This window comes from Sciurus vulgaris, assembly GCF_902686455.1.
Source record: "Sciurus vulgaris genome assembly, chromosome: 1".
NCBI lineage: Eukaryota > Metazoa > Chordata > Mammalia > Rodentia > Sciuridae > Sciurus > Sciurus vulgaris.
In genome coordinates this window covers 172,449,904-172,469,239 of record NC_136461.1, presented here as the reverse complement: position 1 = coordinate 172,469,239, position 19,336 = coordinate 172,449,904, and the positions used below count along the sequence as shown (strand labels likewise).

General features: G+C 37.3%; 2 protein-coding genes across 4 annotated transcripts in view; one reads left to right on the top strand and one right to left on the bottom strand.

The window, feature by feature from the left end:
* POP1 (POP1 homolog, ribonuclease P/MRP subunit) overlaps positions 1 to 6,808 on the bottom strand; it is a 35,419-nt gene extending 28,611 nt beyond the window's left edge. Inside the window, exons 1-2 of one of the 3 annotated variants that reach the window (XM_079124953.1) lie at positions 6,723 to 6,808; positions 1,776 to 1,919 (exon numbers count right to left, since the gene is read on the bottom strand). In XM_079124953.1, coding sequence (XP_078981079.1) covers positions 1,776 to 1,917 — 142 coding nt within the window. In that variant the 5' untranslated portion in view covers positions 1,918 to 1,919; positions 6,723 to 6,808. Of the gene's footprint in view, positions 1 to 1,775; positions 3,981 to 6,722 lie in introns of those variants that run through there. The other 2 variants (XM_079124952.1, XM_079124951.1) reach the window with 2 other exon arrangements.
* Positions 6,809 to 6,909: 101 nt separating this feature from the next.
* Positions 6,910 to 18,372, top strand: RIDA (reactive intermediate imine deaminase A). The gene is made up of 6 exons (XM_079118030.1): positions 6,910 to 7,079; positions 13,257 to 13,362; positions 15,665 to 15,719; positions 15,977 to 16,045; positions 16,654 to 16,709; positions 17,815 to 18,372. Exons 1-6 carry the CDS (start codon positions 7,015 to 7,017, stop codon positions 17,875 to 17,877), a joined length of 414 nt encoding a protein of 137 aa, XP_078974156.1. The 5' UTR covers positions 6,910 to 7,014; the 3' UTR covers positions 17,878 to 18,372.
* The last annotated feature ends 964 nt before the right edge of the window (positions 18,373 to 19,336 follow it).

Genomic DNA, 19,336 nt, shown 5'->3' with positions numbered 1-19,336 from the left:
CCAAATATTACAGTACAACATGCACTTTCAATCTAGGCTCCTTACTATGGTCTGAACACTTGTGTCCCCACAAATTCACATATTAAAGTCCTGAAGGTGATGCTCTTAAGAAGTATGGCCTTTGGGGATGATTAGATCATGGGAAGAGAGTCCTCATGAAGGGAGTAGGGCCCTTACAACAGCGGTTCCATAAAGACCCCACACCAACACCACATGAGGACACTGGGAGAAGATACGATCTATGAACCAGACAAAGAGCCCTCACCAGACAGAGTTGCTGCTTGATCTTGGACTTCTTAGCTTCCAGAACTGTGAGAAATAAGTCTGTTATTTAGAAGCTACTTAGTTTATGATATTCTGTTGTAGCCACCTGAATGATGCTCCCTTAAATACTATAATCCACATGATTTTGTATATTTGGTCTTATCCTAATTATCTGGCACAACACAGAAGCTATTACAGGAGGAATGAAAAGTAAAGTCCCTACACAAATGACAAGGCATCAGAACCATTCTGACTTTAACATAATATCAGACATCTGTCTGTGAAGTGGGGGAGGGCTCAGGGAGAATTTTATGGTGTTCCTGCTTATTTCCACTGGGCTGTGAATTAGTACATCATGTAATCTTGAATATGTTACATGTTTGTCATTCTGCAGTTTAACTGAAATAATATGTACCAAAGGCTTGTCACATGTCATGGCAGTCCTCAACTACTGGACCTGAGTCTAGATCTTGTGAATTCAGATCTAAAATTTATTTAATCAGACCTAATACACCAGCTTTTTTTTTTTTTTTTTTTTTTTTTTGCCCAGGGGCACTTAACCACTGAGCCACATCCCCAGCCCTATTTTGTATTTTATTTAGAGACAGGGTCTCACTGAGTTGCTCAGGGCCTCACTAAGTTGCTGAGGCTGGCTTTGAACTTGTGATCCTCCTGCCTCAGCCTCTGTAGCTACTGGGATTATAGGTATGCGCCACAGCACATGGCTTGTGCCAGCTTTTGCTGTCTTCTCAAGATAGCATTTTCTACTGCTGTCCTCATGAATAACTATCATCTTCCTATCACCTCATAAGGTTCTAAACTCAGCACACAAGTTAAATACAGATACGAAGATTACTGTATTTCTCTTAGGAAACAGAAGAATAAATAATAAATTTTAAGGTAGTAATGAAATATATCAGCTTCAAAACATGCATAGTCTTACTATAGTAGTCATTTTCTATAAAGTCACAGTGAATACTGAAACTCTGTTCCAAGGGGGAATAGATAGATGATAGACGGATAATCTCACATACCCTATAATTTTAAATGCTAAAAACAACTCATTCTGTAGATTCTATTTGTTTTCTTTTACAAAAGAGAAAATGAAGTTCAAAAGGGTTAAGTGACTTGCATGAAGCCACCCCACAGATGAGATTCAAGCCCCAGGCTGAGCTCGAGCTTCTTTCTCCACACTCTACTGACAGATGAACCCCACCCTCTGGCCATCTCTGTGTGAGAGCTGAAACACGAAGGCAGCTGGGAACTTATGCACAGGGCAACTTGAATTTCTTCCTGTTCTGTGCATGTCCAGAATGACAGCCAAAGCTCTATAAATGTTGATTTGAGGGTTACAAATAAACTTCACCAACTTGGCAAATTTGCCAATACAAAATTTGAGAATAATGAGAGTCTATTGTATCTGGTTTTAATTCAGTCCATTTACTATTTAGGTAATGACTATCAAAGATCTGGAGGAAGCATTTGGAAGTGGAGAGAACGTGTCATCTTACCTTGCTGTTGAGCTTGGAAAGGTTTCCCCCCACCATTATGGAGCTTTACACCTCTCTCAGATGCAAAGCCAGAGGATAAAGTCACATTAGTGGGCTGGTTTCTCATTTTCTTAGCATGTTTTCTTTCTTTTGCATTAGACATTTCTGGAATGGAAGAGATAAATTTAGTACAAGGAAAGGAAACTCCCATTCAAAAATAATAAATTCAACAAATATTTATGTAACTCAGAGTTGGATTCTTCAATATGTCTTCATTTACTATGGTTCGATGGATGATACCAAAATGTTGCCATATTGATCAACAGCAAGGACTCCTATAGGGAGATTTAAAGGAGGTTGTGAATGGCTTCAACATCAAACACTGGTTTCGAAAGAAAAAAATGAGTTAATTGATGGAAGATTCCCTATTGGAACATTCCAAGTTGGGTTGCCAAGTAATTAAATCTTATACAAATGTTGATACTGCATAAAGTCTGTTGGAAGAATAAGACAGGAAATGAGATCACTATGCATGATAAAATATTAAATTTAGTTAAAACATTTCATATTGATTCTTAGGTGAAATAAGTCACCCAAATCAATGAAATTTAGAACACTCTATTCCAAACTGAACATGTTATTGATGTTTTCAGTTTTACTGCTGAGACAAGAGTAGCTATATGTTTAATCTACAACAGCAATAGAAAATGATTTCAACTTGAAGTAAAAAAGGATAAAGGATAAAAGCCTAGGGGAGCCTGATTGATTCATTCAGTGGTTCCCAACTCTCAAACACAACAGGTCCCTTTTTCCACTGAGTCAGTCTGAAACACTTTTTACTTTGAAATGAAATTCACTAATAATAACCTATTGGTGACATAACTATTATCAACACATACCCTATAACACATGCCCCAACTATAACAGAAAGAGCTAAAAAGTAATTTTAATAAAACAATATGCATTTCTGTATGTAACTACTTCACCACTATACTAGATGACATGATGAAATGGAAATTTTGAATCCAGAAAATAATCACATCAACACAGACAATGGCAGCACAGGGACTAGAACAAGTCATAAAGCTAGGTCCTGAAAGCTCCCGCCCCAAGCAAGTCATTAACTCTTTCATTGCTGACTGCAGAGAAGTGCAAAAGGTCCTGCAGGTGACACTAGGAGGTAGGGAAGCTCTGAGTAGCAGATACTTACCAAGTTGTTCTCAATGCATTTAAATATTCTAATACTATTTCTAACTATACATAGAACAACCATGGAGGCAACAGCCTCAAAAAGAACAGTGCCACTGGTGATGTAGTTTTCCAAGCTGGTGAACACTCCTTGGTAAAGTACCCTCCTCTAAAGTACAACCTGCCTTTGACTTATTTCATCCCTGCAAAATTCAGTACACGTTAAAAGTGTGCAACCAATACTCTTACATCAAACAGATTTTGGCACTGCATTACTGTGAGACTTTTTTGCATACACAAGGTGTCTTATATCCCTGCCCCTGGCCAACAAATGCCAGGAATGTTACCCCAACCATTATGCTAACCAAAATATTGTACTAACTTCCAAAATCCCATATCAGGATTTATACCACTCCTACAGAGAGCTACTCGATTAGCTACCACCCCATTCATTACCCACTTTTCCAGTGCAACACACATACAAAATCAAGAATTGCCTGAGTGGCGTAGTGTTTAGAAAGATTTGGATTCAAAGACCTGCTTAACACTTTTTAGTTACATAATCGTAGGAAAATTACTTTCCTTCTTTGAGCCTCAATCTTCTCCTATACAAATGGGAATGATCACAAGATAGTTGTGAGAATTAAATAAGCCACATATACATATATGTACTGGCTTTACAAAATGCATATATATAACTCAGCATAGGGCTTTGTACAAACTAAATGATCATAGTTGCTATTATTCTTAAATAATATATCTACACTCTGAAATATTTTTTAAAGTAAACAATATGTAGAATGTAGAGTTCTGAACACATGATTCAGAGTTGTCTGTATTAAGAACCATTCAAAATAGTTTACAAAACAATTTAGTCCACCAACTGTTACCTACTTGAATCAGAACTTACCCAAGAAGACAAAACACTACACTAGGATCCCTGGATCAGGATTAGAATGGGCCAAAGGCAGGCTGGTGTTGGGATATTACGGTAACCTTGGGATACAACATCTCTGAACTTTGGTTCTAGACTAAAAAATGAGCACACTAGGGCTGGGGATATAGCTCAGTTGGTAGAGTGCTTGCCTTGCAAGCACAAGGCCTTGGGTTCAATCCCCAGCACCATTAAAAAAAAAAAAAAATGAGCACACTGAGCTAGCAGCAGTCCTCAAACAGTTCTAATAGCAAAAGAGAATGAATAAAGAATATCCTCTAAGGTCTGAGATTTCACTTAAAACAGCTTCCAGAAGGAATCTTGTTGCTCATAACACTCAAGTGAATTTTACATCTATTCCTAATATTCATAATCTATCTGTTTTCATGTTCATTCACTTCTTTTTTCTACTTTGCCTTTTTTTCTCATATTCATTCAGTCAAAACTAGAGTACTAAATATGTCAGCTTTACAAAAATGCTTTCCCCAAGCAGTATGTAGATTCCTTAGAAAATGTGGAATGAAACCACCATTTGACCCAGTTATTCCACTCCTCAGTCTATACCCAAAAGACTTTAAAACAGCATATTACAGTGACACAGACACATCCATTTTATAGCAGCTCAACTCAAAACAGAAAACCTATGGAAACCTAGGTGTCCTTCAACAGATAAATGGATAAAGAAAATGTGATATATACACAATGGAATATTACTTAACAATAAAGAATGACACTATGGCATCTGCTGGTAAATGGATGGAAATGAAGAATACCATGCTAAGGTGGAATAAGCCAATCCCAAAAAAATCAAAGGCCAAATGTTCTCTCTGATTTGTGGATGCTAACCCAAAACAAGGGAGACTGGGGAGAGGAATAAAAGAAATAGATTGGACTAGACAAAGGGAAACCAAAGGAGCAGAAAGGGGAACAGGAAAGACAGTAGAATTATCTGGTCATAACTTTCCAAGCCTTGTATTCGTATGCACTGCACCACCTGGGTAACTCTACATTATGTATGATCACAAGAGTGGGAACCTAAATAGAATAAGTTATGCTTTATGTATACATATTCTGCCAAAATACACTGTACATTCTACTGTCATGTATAACTAAAAATAAAAAATTTAAAAATTAAAAATAAAATTCAAGTATTCAAAAAAATGCTTTCCTCAAATCTTCAAATACAATGGACATGTTATGTTTTCACATAGAGCTTAGAATCTCAGGTTGAACAGATACACCCATGTATGGTGTACTCCAGTTTGAGAATATAGGAACAAACCAGATAATCTCCATTCTTCTTCCAGATCTAAAAAGTTGGGTATTCCTACTTGATATAAAATCTGCCTTAAGCACCTTGTTTCGCAAGTAATATTTTACACAAATCATTTTGTAATACTCCAAGAGCCCCTTATTTAAAGAATCATATAGTGAATTATTTTATAAATAAAAAGTGTCTCCTAAATATACAGTTTAACCAATATAACAAGCTTTTGGGTACCTACAATGTGTCTAATAGTTTCAGGTCATGTGTAACACCACAGTAGTATCATGATGTGGTCTTTTTCCTTAAAGAATTGTCATCTTAAGTAGCCAACATTAACAGAATTCTGTGCCAGGCACTGTTCTACATGCCTTATTTTCATTTAATCTTCTCAACTGTATGAGAGATTCTAGTGTTATCTCATTTTGTAAATGAAGAAATTTAAACCCAAGGCAGTTATAATCCACCCACATCCACTAAGCTTATGACTGTCCTGGGATTCAAACCAGGCAGTCTGGGTCTATTCACCATTTTTTGAACATAAAATAATTAGAAAATAAGACCACATATAATAAAATACTCAATTTTGCAGTATAGCAAAACAGGAAACTGGAAATGAGGAAGAAAACAATGTATGTCAGCAGAAAAAGTCAATAAGAACATAGAATTTCAGTTAGTTGGAATTTGGGCAGATGGGAAGAAAGTATTCATGAATCTACTGTGTGAACACAGGATGCAGAAAGGATGACGAGAGTGGGAAGACAGGAGAAGAGGATGAAATTAAATAGAAGGTCAGACTCTAAGATCTTGTCTTCCAGGCTGGAGATCTAAACCTATGAAAAAGATTTGAAGGTTCCTGAGCCAGAAGTAGGAAAGTAAAACCTTGTAGGCCAAATGAGAGGAATAAAGGGGATTTTCTTATAGAATATTTTGAAAGCAGGGAGGACAGAGAGCTCACCTTTTTTTTAGTTTTATACAAATATATATATTTATACGTTATAAATATATATATAACGTACACATGCATTCATAAATGAAGTGGAGCGTGCCTGTAATACATATATTAACAAGATAGGAGATATTTAACCCAGTACCATTCCTTTTGACAAAGTATGACCTGTTCAGAGACCAATTCTGGGGCTGCCAGCCACAGCAAGATCGCTTTTTTTTTTTTTTTTTCCAGTCAGATCCCAAATCCTACAGCTCTGTTCAGATCGAAGGAGACCCTTTAAAGTCTGAGAAGCACTAGAGAATCTGGGAGGGGTGGGAAGAAGAACAACGCCTATCGGCGTTCTCCCCTGAATGACTCATCCTTTAGGGTGGCCCATGGGGTGCAAGCCCATTCATTCTCAGGACGGCTTCCACCTGCCGGGGCAATGCGGGGAAATAACCAGACGTGGTGCACGAGAAGGTTCGGGACGGGGAAGAGGGGTCCCGGGCGCAGGCAGGGAGGAAATAAAAGGTCTGCACTCTGAGAGAGAGACCATGCGCAGGGAAGCCGGGCCGGGGCGGGGACAGGCACACACACACTACCCCCACATTCGAGTACCCTGGCAGCAGGCACCAATGCTTCACGACCTACCTACCCGACGTTCTGAGGGCTCCTGGGGACAGAATGACAAGCCTCTGCGACAGTCTCCTCAAGAGGCGACCTGCGCGGCGAGCGAGCTGGAGGGCGCATGCGCCGGCCCGGCCGCTTCCTCCACGTGGCGCGGAGTCGCGCGCAGACTACAGCTCCCAGGATGCCCAGCGGGCCGGCTCCCGCAGGCCCTCGGGCAGACTGCCCAGGGCTGGTCAGTTGTGGGGCGAGAAGCAGGCCCGGCTGGTGAATGGTTTCTTCTCCTGGAGGGACGTGAGGAAAAAAAGGACTAGATATGTCGTCCCTGATTAGAAAAGTGATCAGCACCGCGAAAGCCCCAGGGGCCATTGGTCCCTACAGGTAATGTGGCTTGTAGGAGCATTGAGGGACAAGAGGCTTGCGAGGTGGCGGGGACGGAGCTGGGACCCCGGGCAGGCCTCCAGGATTCCGACAGACCCCATCTGTCGCGCGAGAAAGCTGAGCCCAGAAAAGGGGCAGCGCACCCGGAGCCCCTTTAAAGAGTTTGGAGCCCCCGTGAGACTCGCAGCTTGCTCTTTAGGGACTTTGCCCTCACCTGGGGCTGCCTCGCTTGGGAGCTCAGCCTGCCAGAACGCTTTCTTTGGTTAATGTGGTCTGACCCGGGTTTTTGCTTTAGCAGTTTCTATTTTGCGTTTTTGTTTTGTTTTGTTTTGTTTTTTGTTTAGTCTTCGGTAACAGCTTTATTGAGATAGAATTCATAAGCCACAGAATTCATCGCTTTAACGTGTACAATTCAGTGGTTTTTACCATATTCCAAAAGTTCTGCAGTCCTCATGGCTTTCTAGTCTCAGAACATTTGCATCACCCCCGAAAGAAACATTAGCATTTCTCTTTCCATTCTCCCCCGCTCCCAGCCCCTGACAGTCATAGTTCTCCATCTCTGGATTTACCTGTTCTGGACTTTTCCTACAGATGAATCATACAATGTGTAGTCCTCTGTGACTGGCTTCTTCACTTAGCCTAATGTTTGAGTGTTGGTTTAACCTTTTTCTTCCCCCAAACTCCCATGCTGAGGATTCAACCCAGGAGTGCTCTATCACTGACCTATATATAGCCTCAGCCCTTTTCCTTTTCCATTTTGAGACAAGGTCTAGCTAAATTGCCCAGGCAGGCCTGGAACTTACGATCCTCCTGCCTCAACCTTCCTAAGAAGCTGGGATTATAGGCATGTACCACCACTCCCTACTCATATAACTCTCTTAATCTGAAGGAGTAAATCCCATCCCAGATGTGGTTATCTTTTATAGGGACAGCTGAGACCTTAGATATGCTTTGCAAATCCCTGCACACTTACCCAAGCCCCTGGCTTTTACATCATACTAGGAATACTTTGTGATATTTATGAATTCATTGTGCATGCTCATTTACCACTAATAAATGCAAATCACAACAAAGATAACCTTTGGATCTTATCCTATGCATTCTTGGATTCTTTTTTTCCAACATAATTGTTGTTATTTTAAATTCTTCACTAAAGTATAACCTATAACCATTTTTCTTTTTTAAAATATAGTGTCTGGACTGGGGTTGAGGCGCAGTGGTACAGCATTTGCCTAGCATGTGTGAGGCACTGGGTTCGATTCTCAGTATTGCATATAAATAAATGAATAAAATAAGGGTCCATCAACAACTAAAAAATGTTTAAAATATGTATATAGTGTCTGTTCACTGTTAAAAGAAGCAAAACTAGAAAATTTCTGTAGCTGGAACATTTTGAACTATGACCGACATATGTTGAAGAGGTATGTTGAGGCATACAGAAATGCATAAGAAGCAATCCATTGTGAAAGGCCTTCACACATATGGGGGAAAGAAAAAGAAAAGTTAGTTTAGTACAGGCTTTACTGCAGTCACTGTGGCAACCACCTTTTTCTATTCATTCCTACCCATATTTTACAAAAAGAAAACTGAAGTTTGACAAAGTCAAATTGTCCAAGGTCAGTTAATCTGTAAGTGACAACTTGCTTTGAACTCAAGTCCTAGTTCCCTTCTCTCTACCACACTGCCATAAGAAATAGCTCTCATGTGGCAGAAATGTAATTATTATAGTAAGGTTGAAATAAAATGTATTGGTAAAGGGACAAATGGGGAAGAGGAGAAAAAGACAAAATAGTTCTAATGGGCAAAGAAAGAAAAAGATTTAGGGATGCTCCTTATGAGAAGTAGTCCCTCAGTTGGGTTTTGAAGATTGGTTTTGTCACATATAGTAGTGTTGTAAAGTTTGGTTTTTAAGTTAAAGACATCAACAAGATGTTATGAAGTGCAGGGCATTCCAAATAGAAGACCACTGAGAAGTGGCCTAACAATTTGAATTTTAGGCAGTGGGCTCCAGAAATTGATCTTAATCATTTAGTTTGCTATCCTCAGCATAGAAGAATTGAAAGAGAATTGAAAGGGGAATAATTTTCATTTCACTGTGTGTGACTGACCCTTTGGGAAATAACTCCTTAATGGTCGGATTATAACTGGGCACAGTGGCACACACCTGTAATCCCAGTGGCTGGGGAGGCTAAGGCAGGAGGATCAAGAATTCAAAGCCAGCCTCAGCAAAAATCAAGGTGTTAAGCAACTCAGTGAGACCCTGTCTCTAAATAAAATACAAAATAGGGCTGGGGATGTGGCTCAGTGGTCGAGTGTGCCTGAGTTCAACCCCCAGTACCCAAAGAAAAGTCAGATTTCAGATTTGAATTTTTTGTTTTACATGTCTTTAATTGTATGACCTTGCAAGTCTGACTAACCTTTCTTAGTTTTCTTAGTGTTCTAAATGGACATAACTATAACACTACTTCATAAGATTACTGTAGGGATTAAATAGGAAATGGCAGAAATTAGATTTTAGCAGAGTCCAGTTTGTGATGGTTTCCATTGCTGATAGAAGAGTTTATTTTGTATGTAATGAGAAGCCATCAGGTGTTTCTGAGCCGGAAATAACATAACCAGATCTCTCTCTCTTTTTTTTTTTGTAGGGGTGAGGTACCAGGGATTGAACTCAGGGGCACTCAACCACTGAACCACACCCCCAGCCTTATTTTGTATTTTATTTAAGAGACAGGGTCTCACTGAGTTGCTTAGTGCCTCGCTTTTTGCTGAGGCTGACTTTGAACTTGTGATCCTCCTGCCTCAGCCTCCAAAGCCTCTGGGATTACAGGCATGTACCACCATGCCTGGCAACAAGATCTCTTCTAAGAAGAGAATTCTGAGAATAATTTGGATAGAGATAGTGAAGAAAAAAGAGAGTATAGTTAAGAGATATTTCAATAAAACCAAAAATCAGTAATCTTTTTTTCTCCTTCTGCCCTAAACGCTCTTGTAGTGATAGCATTTAGAATAACACTTTTTTTACTTCAGAACAAAAGTGACCCTTAACAAAAAAACAAAGTGATTATAAAAGACACTTTGTCCCAGAACTTGCTAAAAGAGCATTCACCTCTGTTGGCCTATTTAGAAATACTGTGTTCTTTGTTGAAGAAAGAAAACACGTCATTAATATTCTTCATTGACTTGGAAGTGCTGGTGGTGAACTGTCTTTATAAAGCTGCTAACAGAACAGAAGGGAATCCATGAGTGTGCCAGTGTGACAGAAAGGCCATTAGCTTCATGATAAAGACTTTCCAGGACCTTGTCTCCAAATACAAACACAGATCACTAAAAATGGACCTTATTTTCAGTATTTTATGTTGAAGAAAAACACTCCAACTGTTTATCTTAATAAAGGTAATTGGACATATTTTAAGAACCATTTGGAAAGAAGAGTTTTTCTGCATGCAGTTTGTAGCAAGTACAGTTTTTGGAAATTCTGGGTCCTCTCCAGAAAGAATTCAAGTATGTTGAACAGTCAGTGCCTGGCCTTGAGATGGATGGGGTGCTGTCATTAATTAGCTAATAAGTTCAACACATTCTGAGATACTTCAGGACAGAACCTTGAGATATTGCAACATCATGATGCTATTGCATTGCTTTCCATTTTGCTATCACACCCCCAAGCAATCATAATGCGACATAGATTACGACATGAGAGTTAATGGTTTTGAAAGTGCTATTACCCTTTGACCTGGAAGTAGAACAACATTTAAATTTTTGGAACCTAACAACTTATCTATGTGAATAGTAAGATTCTTATACTCAGATAGTACAAGTAAGCTGGGGGTGTTTCAGAGTACAGTGGTATACTCCCAGCATTTGCCTAGCGTGCACTAGGCTCTTGGTTCCATCCCAGCATCACCAAAAAAAAAAAAAAAAAAAATCAAGTTTTCAAATTTTTGTGAACAAAACCTAATCTTTAAGTCTCTAAGAGATGACTCACAAAACTCAGACAGTCTAAATTCCAATTCTTTTAATATTCTGGAAATAAGTGGATTTCTTACAAAGTTTTTGATAAATGATAATACATACAGGCTTATAGTATGTTTCAGATATGGGGAGAACTGAAAGTACTTTGCAAAGGTCCTAGGGCATATGGCCTAATTTTACGTAAGAGTTAACAGACATGTTAGTTAATGGTACTGTTCAACCTGAGAAAAGGTTACAAATTAACAAGCTCAAAGTTATTTATTTGGGAATTAGACTGAGCGCCAGATATTTGAAAAGAATTCCTTGACTTTTTAAATCCTATTACTAAATTTAAGTCTTATCTTCTCAGCTCTCCAAAGCCCACCCACATCATGAGCCAACAGGTACTCCTAAAAAGATATTTATTGATAGCCAAAATTGTTTATGCTACTAAGTAGGGAGAAAGCACAATATCAGCAAGTAGTTATAGCATGCTTGCTATGTATGTGCAAGGGTATGTATGTGCAAGGGATCAACTAGTTCCTGCACAGCTGCAGATACATTACCAGACACTAGCCCCACCCTCAAGGAGTTTAGAGTCTAGGATACCCTGGGATATAGGATCTATGAGACAATTTACTGTACTGGTGTAAGAAAGTCTCAACCAGAGGATCCCTGGGATACGGGCTTGATTACTTGCTTAGTGGAAGTGTGTGTTTATGTGATAGTTTTGAGTGTAGCTTGATTTGTAATAAAATATTGGAAGTAAAGTTGACCAGGTAAACAAAGTATACATAGTGAAGTATTATGTAGCTGTTTTTAAAAAATCAAGGGAGAATTCTACATATAATTATAGGAAGATCTTTGTGATCTATTGTTGAGTGTAAAAAGCAAGTGTTCAGGAGTGCTTACCATATTTTGTGTAAAAGGAGGGAGAAAATATATATTTGTTTTATTCATATATGCATGAAGAAACTTGGGAAGCATACTTTTTTGAGTGCTCTTGGCATTTTATTTTTCTGTTTTACAGCTTAATTGATGTGTAAGTTACTTATAAAAATAACGCTTTTTAGGTATAGAGTTTCATGAGTTTGGGTAAACATATAGAGTCATATCCACTACTGCAATCAACATTTCCATCTTGGTTCCATCCCAGCATCACCAAAAAAAAAAAAAAAAAAAATCAAGCTTCCAATTTTTGTGAACAAAACCTCTTTAAGTCTCTAAGAGATGACTCGCAAAACTCAGATAGTCTGAATTCCATCATACACACCCCGCCAAAGAAAATTCCTTCAAACTTGTTTGTGGTCAGTCCTCACTCTTGGACCCAGCCAACAACTAATCTACTTTTTGCTACCATTTTGTCTTTTCAAAAATTTCATATAGGGGCTTGGATGTAGCTCAGTAATAGAGCACTTGCCTAGCACATCTGAGGCCCTGGCCTCAACCCCTAGTAATGGAGGTGAGGAGAAAGAAAGTCTAAAATTCCTATAATTGAAATCAAACAATTGGATCTTAGTGATTTTTTTTTTCCCATCATGAACAATGCTGCTCTAAACGTTCATGTAAAGGCTTTGGACGTACATTTTCATTTCATTTGAAAATCTAGTTGCCTAGGAAAGAAACTACTAAGTTGTGTGTTAAGTGTATGTTTAAATTTTTAAGATAATGCCAAAATTTTCCCAAGTGGATACTATTTGCATTCCTACAAGCAATATATGAGGTTCTTATTGTTCCACATCCTCACCAACATGTGTTATTATGAGTGAAGTGTATTCATTTATTGTTATGGTTTGCTCTGCTTACATACCTCTAGTGACTGATGTTGAACATCTTTTACGTACTTCTTAGCTCTTCATGTCTTCTTTTGTGAAGTGTCTGTCTAAATCATTTGCCCATTTTTTTAAATTGGGTTGTTCATCCTAATACTATTGAATTTAAAGAGTCCTTCACAAATTAAAAAAAAAAAATTGAACAAGAACAAAAAAAGAGTTCTTCATATTTTCTACCTACAAGTCATTTATTAGATGGATGTTTTGCAACTATTTTTCTCCCAGTCTTTGATTTGTCTTTTCATTTTCTCAAAGATGTCTAATGATAAATTTTTTTGATTTTAATGAAGTCTTATTTATCATGTTTTATTTTATAGTTTGTACATTTTGTGTCCTAGCAAAGGATTGCATTTTATGTTTATATTTTATATATACATCAGTTTTCTGTTCATTGCAGTCAAGCAGTGTTAGTGGACAGGACCATTTACATCTCTGGACAGATAGGCATGGACCCTTCTAGTGGACAGCTTGTACCAGGAGGGATAGCAGCAGAAACTAAACAAGTAAGTCATTTTCCACCTTTGAATTTTCCTTGCTACTACTTTTTAATATCAAAAAATATTAATAACCCCCCACCTGACTTGTGTTACAGACATTAACAGATAAATGCCTTTTAAGCTGTTCACTACTTGACGTAAGCCAGATTTTGATTGAAGAGCTTTGGAAATTTAGTGAACCATTTAACAACCAAAAAAGAATATTCCATCTCCTGCCAAGATGCAGTGGCACACACCTGTAATCCCAGTGACTCAATAGGCTGAGGCATGAGGATCACAAGTTTCAGGCCAGCCTCAGCAACTTATGGAGGCCCTCAGCAATTTAGCGACACCCTGTCTCAAAATTATAAAAAGCCTGGCATGTGGCTCAGTATAAAGTGCCCATGGGTTCAATCCCCAGTACCAAAAAGGAAAAAAAGTATCCCATCTCCTAATCACTAAGGTGACTTTAAACCAGAATTATCAAAATCAAGTAACATGTTGTCACTTCCATGTGGATTGGGAAATTTTTCTTTTCAGGGCCACTGACCACCAACACACACAAAGTAAAGCCACCATCACAGAAGTAAAAAGTCAGATTTGTTACTAAGGAAAAAATATTAACAATTACACACACTGTGTTTGGTTGGGTTGGTTGGGTTGGGTTGGGTTGGGTTTTTTGATACCAGGGATTAAACCCAGGAGTGTTTAATTACTGAGCCCTTTTACTTTTTATTTTGAGACAGGGTCTTGCTAAGTTGCTGAGGCTGGCTTTGAACTTGCAATCCTCCTTCCTCAGTCTCTCAAGTCACTGGGATTACAAGTGTGCACCACCACACCTGGCTACGCACAGTGTATTTTATAAAAAGAATGAGGAATCCAATTATATTTTAATAACAGAATTAAATTATAATTTAATATTTTCACTAAGTTGTTTGTAATAACCAAAGATAGAAAATAACCTAAGAGTTCTTCCATAAAGAACTGGTTGATTAAATCATGCTAGATCCATACAAATAAATTGCTAAGGAAAGATCTCAAAGATAATTTGTTACATGATAAAAGCCAACCAAGAGGGACTGGGGTCGTGGCTCAGTGGTACAGCTTGCCTAGCATGTGTGAGGCACTGGGTTCAGTTCTTAGTACTGCATATAAATAAATGAATAAAATAAAGGTATATCAATATCTAAAAAAATTTTTAAAAATATCCAACCAAGAGCAGGACAGCATGCACAGTATGGTGCCAAGTGTGCATGTTTGTGTGTTTAAGAATAGGCTGAGGCAGGAGCGTGGTGAGTTCAAAACTTAGCAAGGCACCTAGCAACTTGGCAAAATGCTGTTTCTAATAAAATATAACAAAAGGGCTGGGGATGTGGCTCAGTGGTTAAGTACCTCAAGGTCCAATTCCCAGTACCAAAAAAAAAAAAAAAAAAAGAGTATATTCATTTATGCTGGCATAAGCATGAACTCTCTAAAAGGATGCATAAAAAACTAAAAACAGTTTATTACCCTGGGGAACAGGAAAGTAAGGAAAGGATACATCATTTCACTGAATGTGCTTTTTCATAGCTTTTAAACTTTTGTCTTATTCATGTAGTACCTATTTAGGTTAATTATTTTAAAACACAAAAATGGGGGCAGAGGTTGCAGCTCAGTGGTAGAGCGCTTGCATAGCATGTGTGAGGCACGGGTTTGATTCTCAGCACTACCTAAAAAAAATAAATAAAATAAAGTTATTGTGTCTATCTACAACTAAAAATTAAAAAAAAAAACCACACACAAAAATGTAATTTATTTTCAACAGTAAAGGAGGAGGAAGAATAAATTGAAAAGAATAAGTTAAGGATATAGTAACATACTGATGTTTTTCCAGAAGCCAAAGAGTCAAACATACATAATTCACAAATATTGTTTTTTGAGAAAAAGAAAAAGGAGCCCTCTAACACCAAATATTACTTTAAAAAGAAAACTTTTTAATACTTGCAAGTTCCTTGAAGTATGCAGAATCATATAAAGTAGTGATATAGAATGAAGAATCCCAGAAATTATTTCTGTTTCAGCTTGGTAGATGTTGACTGAAAACTTGACACACTTTAGCCCTGAGGAAGGGACTTCCTTCTAGTCTTTTCACTGCATTTCATAAAGATTCATTCCACTAAAGGAAAACCAAGAAGGATTTGACTTTATAGAAGCATTCTAGAAAGAGTGGGGGGGAATTTTTCTGCAACATGAGCTACTCAGGGAGGTACTAGTAAAAGATGATTAACTGAATTTAATTAAAATTTAAGTATAACACCAGTGTCTTAGGCCTTTCTGCCTTGGTTTACAGGCTCTCACAAATATGGGTGAAATTCTGAAAGCTGCAGGCTGTGACTTCACTAATGGTGAGCAACTTGGTTTTACTTCACTGTTAATTTATTTGATATTTCCTTGGTCTTTTTGAAAAACAGCATTTAGTAGTGTCATACCATGTTTTTTTAAAGTTGTTCTAATAGTCTAGGAAACAACGCAGTTCTAACTTCACTTATTCAGACCCATTTCAGTCCCATTTTAATCAAGACAGAATTATATATTGTTTTTCTAAGTAATGTTTAAATAGGACCAAGTTGCTTAACCTGATGAGAATGTATATATCTTCTAGTGGTTAAAGCAACTGTTTTGCTGGCTGACATGAATGACTTCAATACTGTCAATGAAATCTACAAACAATGTAAGTTATTTATCTTTTTTTCTTATTTACAGTTTTAAAGAGAAATTGTTAACAAGTTGAGTGCCCATTATCAATTAAAATTGAGAAGAGATACTAAAGAAATGGCATCTTGCTCTTAAAAATTAAGTCTGGCCAGGCACCAAGGCATACACCTGTAATCCCAGTGACTTGGGAGGCTGAGGCAGGAGGTTTGCAAGTCCAAGGCCAGCCTTAGCAACTTAGCAAGGCCGTAAGTACCTTAGCAAGATCCTGTCTCAGAATAAAATGGGCTGGGGATGTGACTCAGTGCCTCCAGGTTCAATCCCTGGTACCCCCACGAAAAAGAAAGTCTAGGGCTGTGGTTGATTTAGGGAGCCATTCCCTATTAAGATTAACGGGTTTGTAAATATCACGTCAAAGACAAATCCCATTCCCATCAAACAAGATCAAAATGTCAGAGTATGTATTTCTTTTTTTTTTTTTTTTTTTTCAGAAAGCTAAGACATTTAGGAAAGCATTAAAAATCATAGCCATCATATGGCAAAATATTTTATCAAACAAATCTGACTGTGAGCTTCTTTCTAATAGTACAGTGTCTGGGAACTAAAATGAAATTCTTTTAAATTCAGATTTCAAGAGTAATTTTCCTGCTAGAGCTGCTTACCAGGTTGCTGCTTTACCCAAAGTAAGTACACTTTAAAATGAGTAATATACACAGTTTTAAAGTGTTACATTGTTTCCTGACTATACCAAAGTAAGTGCTTTGAAAGGAAATTAAGAATAAAGGCAAGGATATAGTCCCTGCTTCCCAGGAACTTAAAGTCTTAAAGTAAACACTCCATATTACATGCAGGGGAAAAACATTAAGAAACCTTATAAGGCATGAGCATAACAGAATCAGTACTTAATTTGTGAGGAAAAGCACAAAAGCAGCTGTATTGTGGTAATGTTACTTAGAGAACAATAAATTTGAGTCAGGTTTTTAATTCTATAATAAAAATTTCATTTGGCTGTTGCATGATAAAGATTCCAGATCTACCACTAGAAAAATGCTCCCTAAACTAGAGCACACATATTTCACCATTCTGGTTCAGTATTCTTTTCTTTTCTTTTCTTTTTTTTTTTTTTTTTTAGTTGTAAATGGACAAGATGCCTTTATTTTATGTGGTGCTGAGGATCGAACCCAGTGCCTCACACATGCTAGGCAAATGCTCTACCACTGAGCTACAGCCCTAGCCCCCTGGTTTGGTATTCTCATTTCACTAGAAGCTCTTTTCCTATGCCTTTTAGCCACACAAGAAGCAGGCCCTTACTGACTTACACTTGTAACTTTATGCTGAATAGAATTTAAGAGAGATATTTTTATTGTTTTAATTAATTGTTACTTGTAGTGATCATTATCATCAAACTTATAAGTTATTAGGTATAGTAAAAGGATCTCTGTACTTGGAATCACAAGACAAGAATCAAACCTGTGCTATTTACCTTTTTGACTTGGAAACAGTTGATCAGCCTCAACTTCAGCATATGATCATCTGAGTTGAAGATCCTCTATCTAATAGCACTGCCTATGAGAATCAAATTAGCTGATGTATGTGAAAGTGGGAAGCATGGTAACCTGGCCTGTTGTAGGTTCTTGGTGAATATTTCCTCTTCCTTTCCTGCTTTGAAAAGTTTAATTTAAAAAATACTATGTTGCTGTTAGCTTCCTATGTTTTCAGCAAGTATTGCTGAACTCTCTTTAATTTGTACAAAATAATGAAAATATTGTTTGATGATTTAACTTTCAGGGAGCACGCATTGAGATTGAAGCAGTAGCTATCCAAGGACCTCTCACAACAGCGAGTCTATAAGTGGGCGGTGTTACTCTCATCACGTCTTTAAAATTAACATCTTGATTTTTTGCAACTGATTTTGAAATTGTACGTGTGACTAAAATATCTGCAGTTATCATGGAAATACCATATCAGAGGGATTTGACATAAATCGAATATAGAGAATGAATCCAGTTATAAATTATGTGTATTATTACGTATGTACACTCATTGCTGAATATGGGAGAAGGGACACTCATTACCTAGTCACTCAAGTAAACTGAAGTACAGGGAAAATAACACATAGGATAGATGGGTTATTGTTCCTGAAAAATAATAAAGAGCTAGCCTAATTCAGTTAAATCCTATTAATTTAATGATGTGAAATATTTAGTTCTCTTGTTAGATATGTGATTCTGCTTTTACTTGTAACATACTCAATCTTGAATGGTTGAAGTAAAGGAGAAGAAAGTGGACCAAAATTTTATATAGACAATATTTTTCAATGGAAATAAAATACACATGCAGATTGCCCTAAGTGTGATTTTGTTCACTTATTTTTTTAACAGTTTAATTTATACATAAAAACATACTTACCAAATAAAAGTGGGGAGGAAACCATGAAGTTAAATCTCCAACTATTTCACTTCTCCACGTTTGTACATTTTTACAGTGTTGTATTCAAGTTTTATATAATCATCTTGTATTTGTTCTTTAAAGTCATTCTTTTTCTTGGGAATGGAGATGAGTCTTGCTGTGTTGTCCTGGATTCAAGCAGTCCTCCTGCCTCAGCCTCCCATGTAGCTAGGACTATAGACACACTTCACTATTCCTGGCTCTTTAAAGTCTTTCAAATAGTTGTTTTGAGACAACTATTACATAAATACTTCCCCACTATAGAATAAATCCCAATACAGAATTATGTAGATGGAAAAGGAAAATTCCCTGCATTCACTCTCCAGTCCACTTACCTCCCCAAAGAAAATGATCCACTGTTAGAAATAAAAAGCCATTAACTTTTTATTTGTTAAATACTTGATTATCTGGAGGTTTTGTTTGTTTATGTAGATGGGACTTTGCTATACACATTATTCCACAGATCATTTTCCATCTTAAATCTCTTTCCATATACATATGTATAAATCTACTTTGTTTTTAAAACTATTATAGGGCATTCTTTTGTGTGGATATACCTTAGATGATATAACAACCCCCCCCAAACAATTCAGTTTTCAAAATTGCCATATTATGGCAGTGCCATCATAACATTCTTATTCATACAAATAACACAATATTAGGTTTGTAAGAGTAAGGGAAAAGCAAAGCAAAGGATTTGGACAGTATCGTTTTGGGTGTGTGGAATTACTCTTTTAAGCTCAGTGAGAAGGGAAAGCTTCCCTGAGATGACACTGGAGTTAAAAATGTTTGTTGAAATTTATTGAACTTTTTTCTGTACCTGTGGTAAAGTTGCTACTATGGTAAAATACAACAATTTTAT

Bases quoted from the DNA above. Each gene is read 5' to 3' on its own strand.
- RIDA (XM_079118030.1), top strand. From the start codon at position 7,015: ATGTCGTCCCTGATTAGAAAAGTGATCAGCACCGCGAAAGCCCCAGGG. The intron at 13,363-15,664 runs GTAAGTCATTTT...CTTGGTTTACAG, and splicing joins TAGCAGCAGAAACTAAACAA to GCTCTCACAAATATGGGTGA. The intron at 16,046-16,653 runs GTAAGTTATTTA...TTTTAAATTCAG, and splicing joins CAATGAAATCTACAAACAAT to ATTTCAAGAGTAATTTTCCT.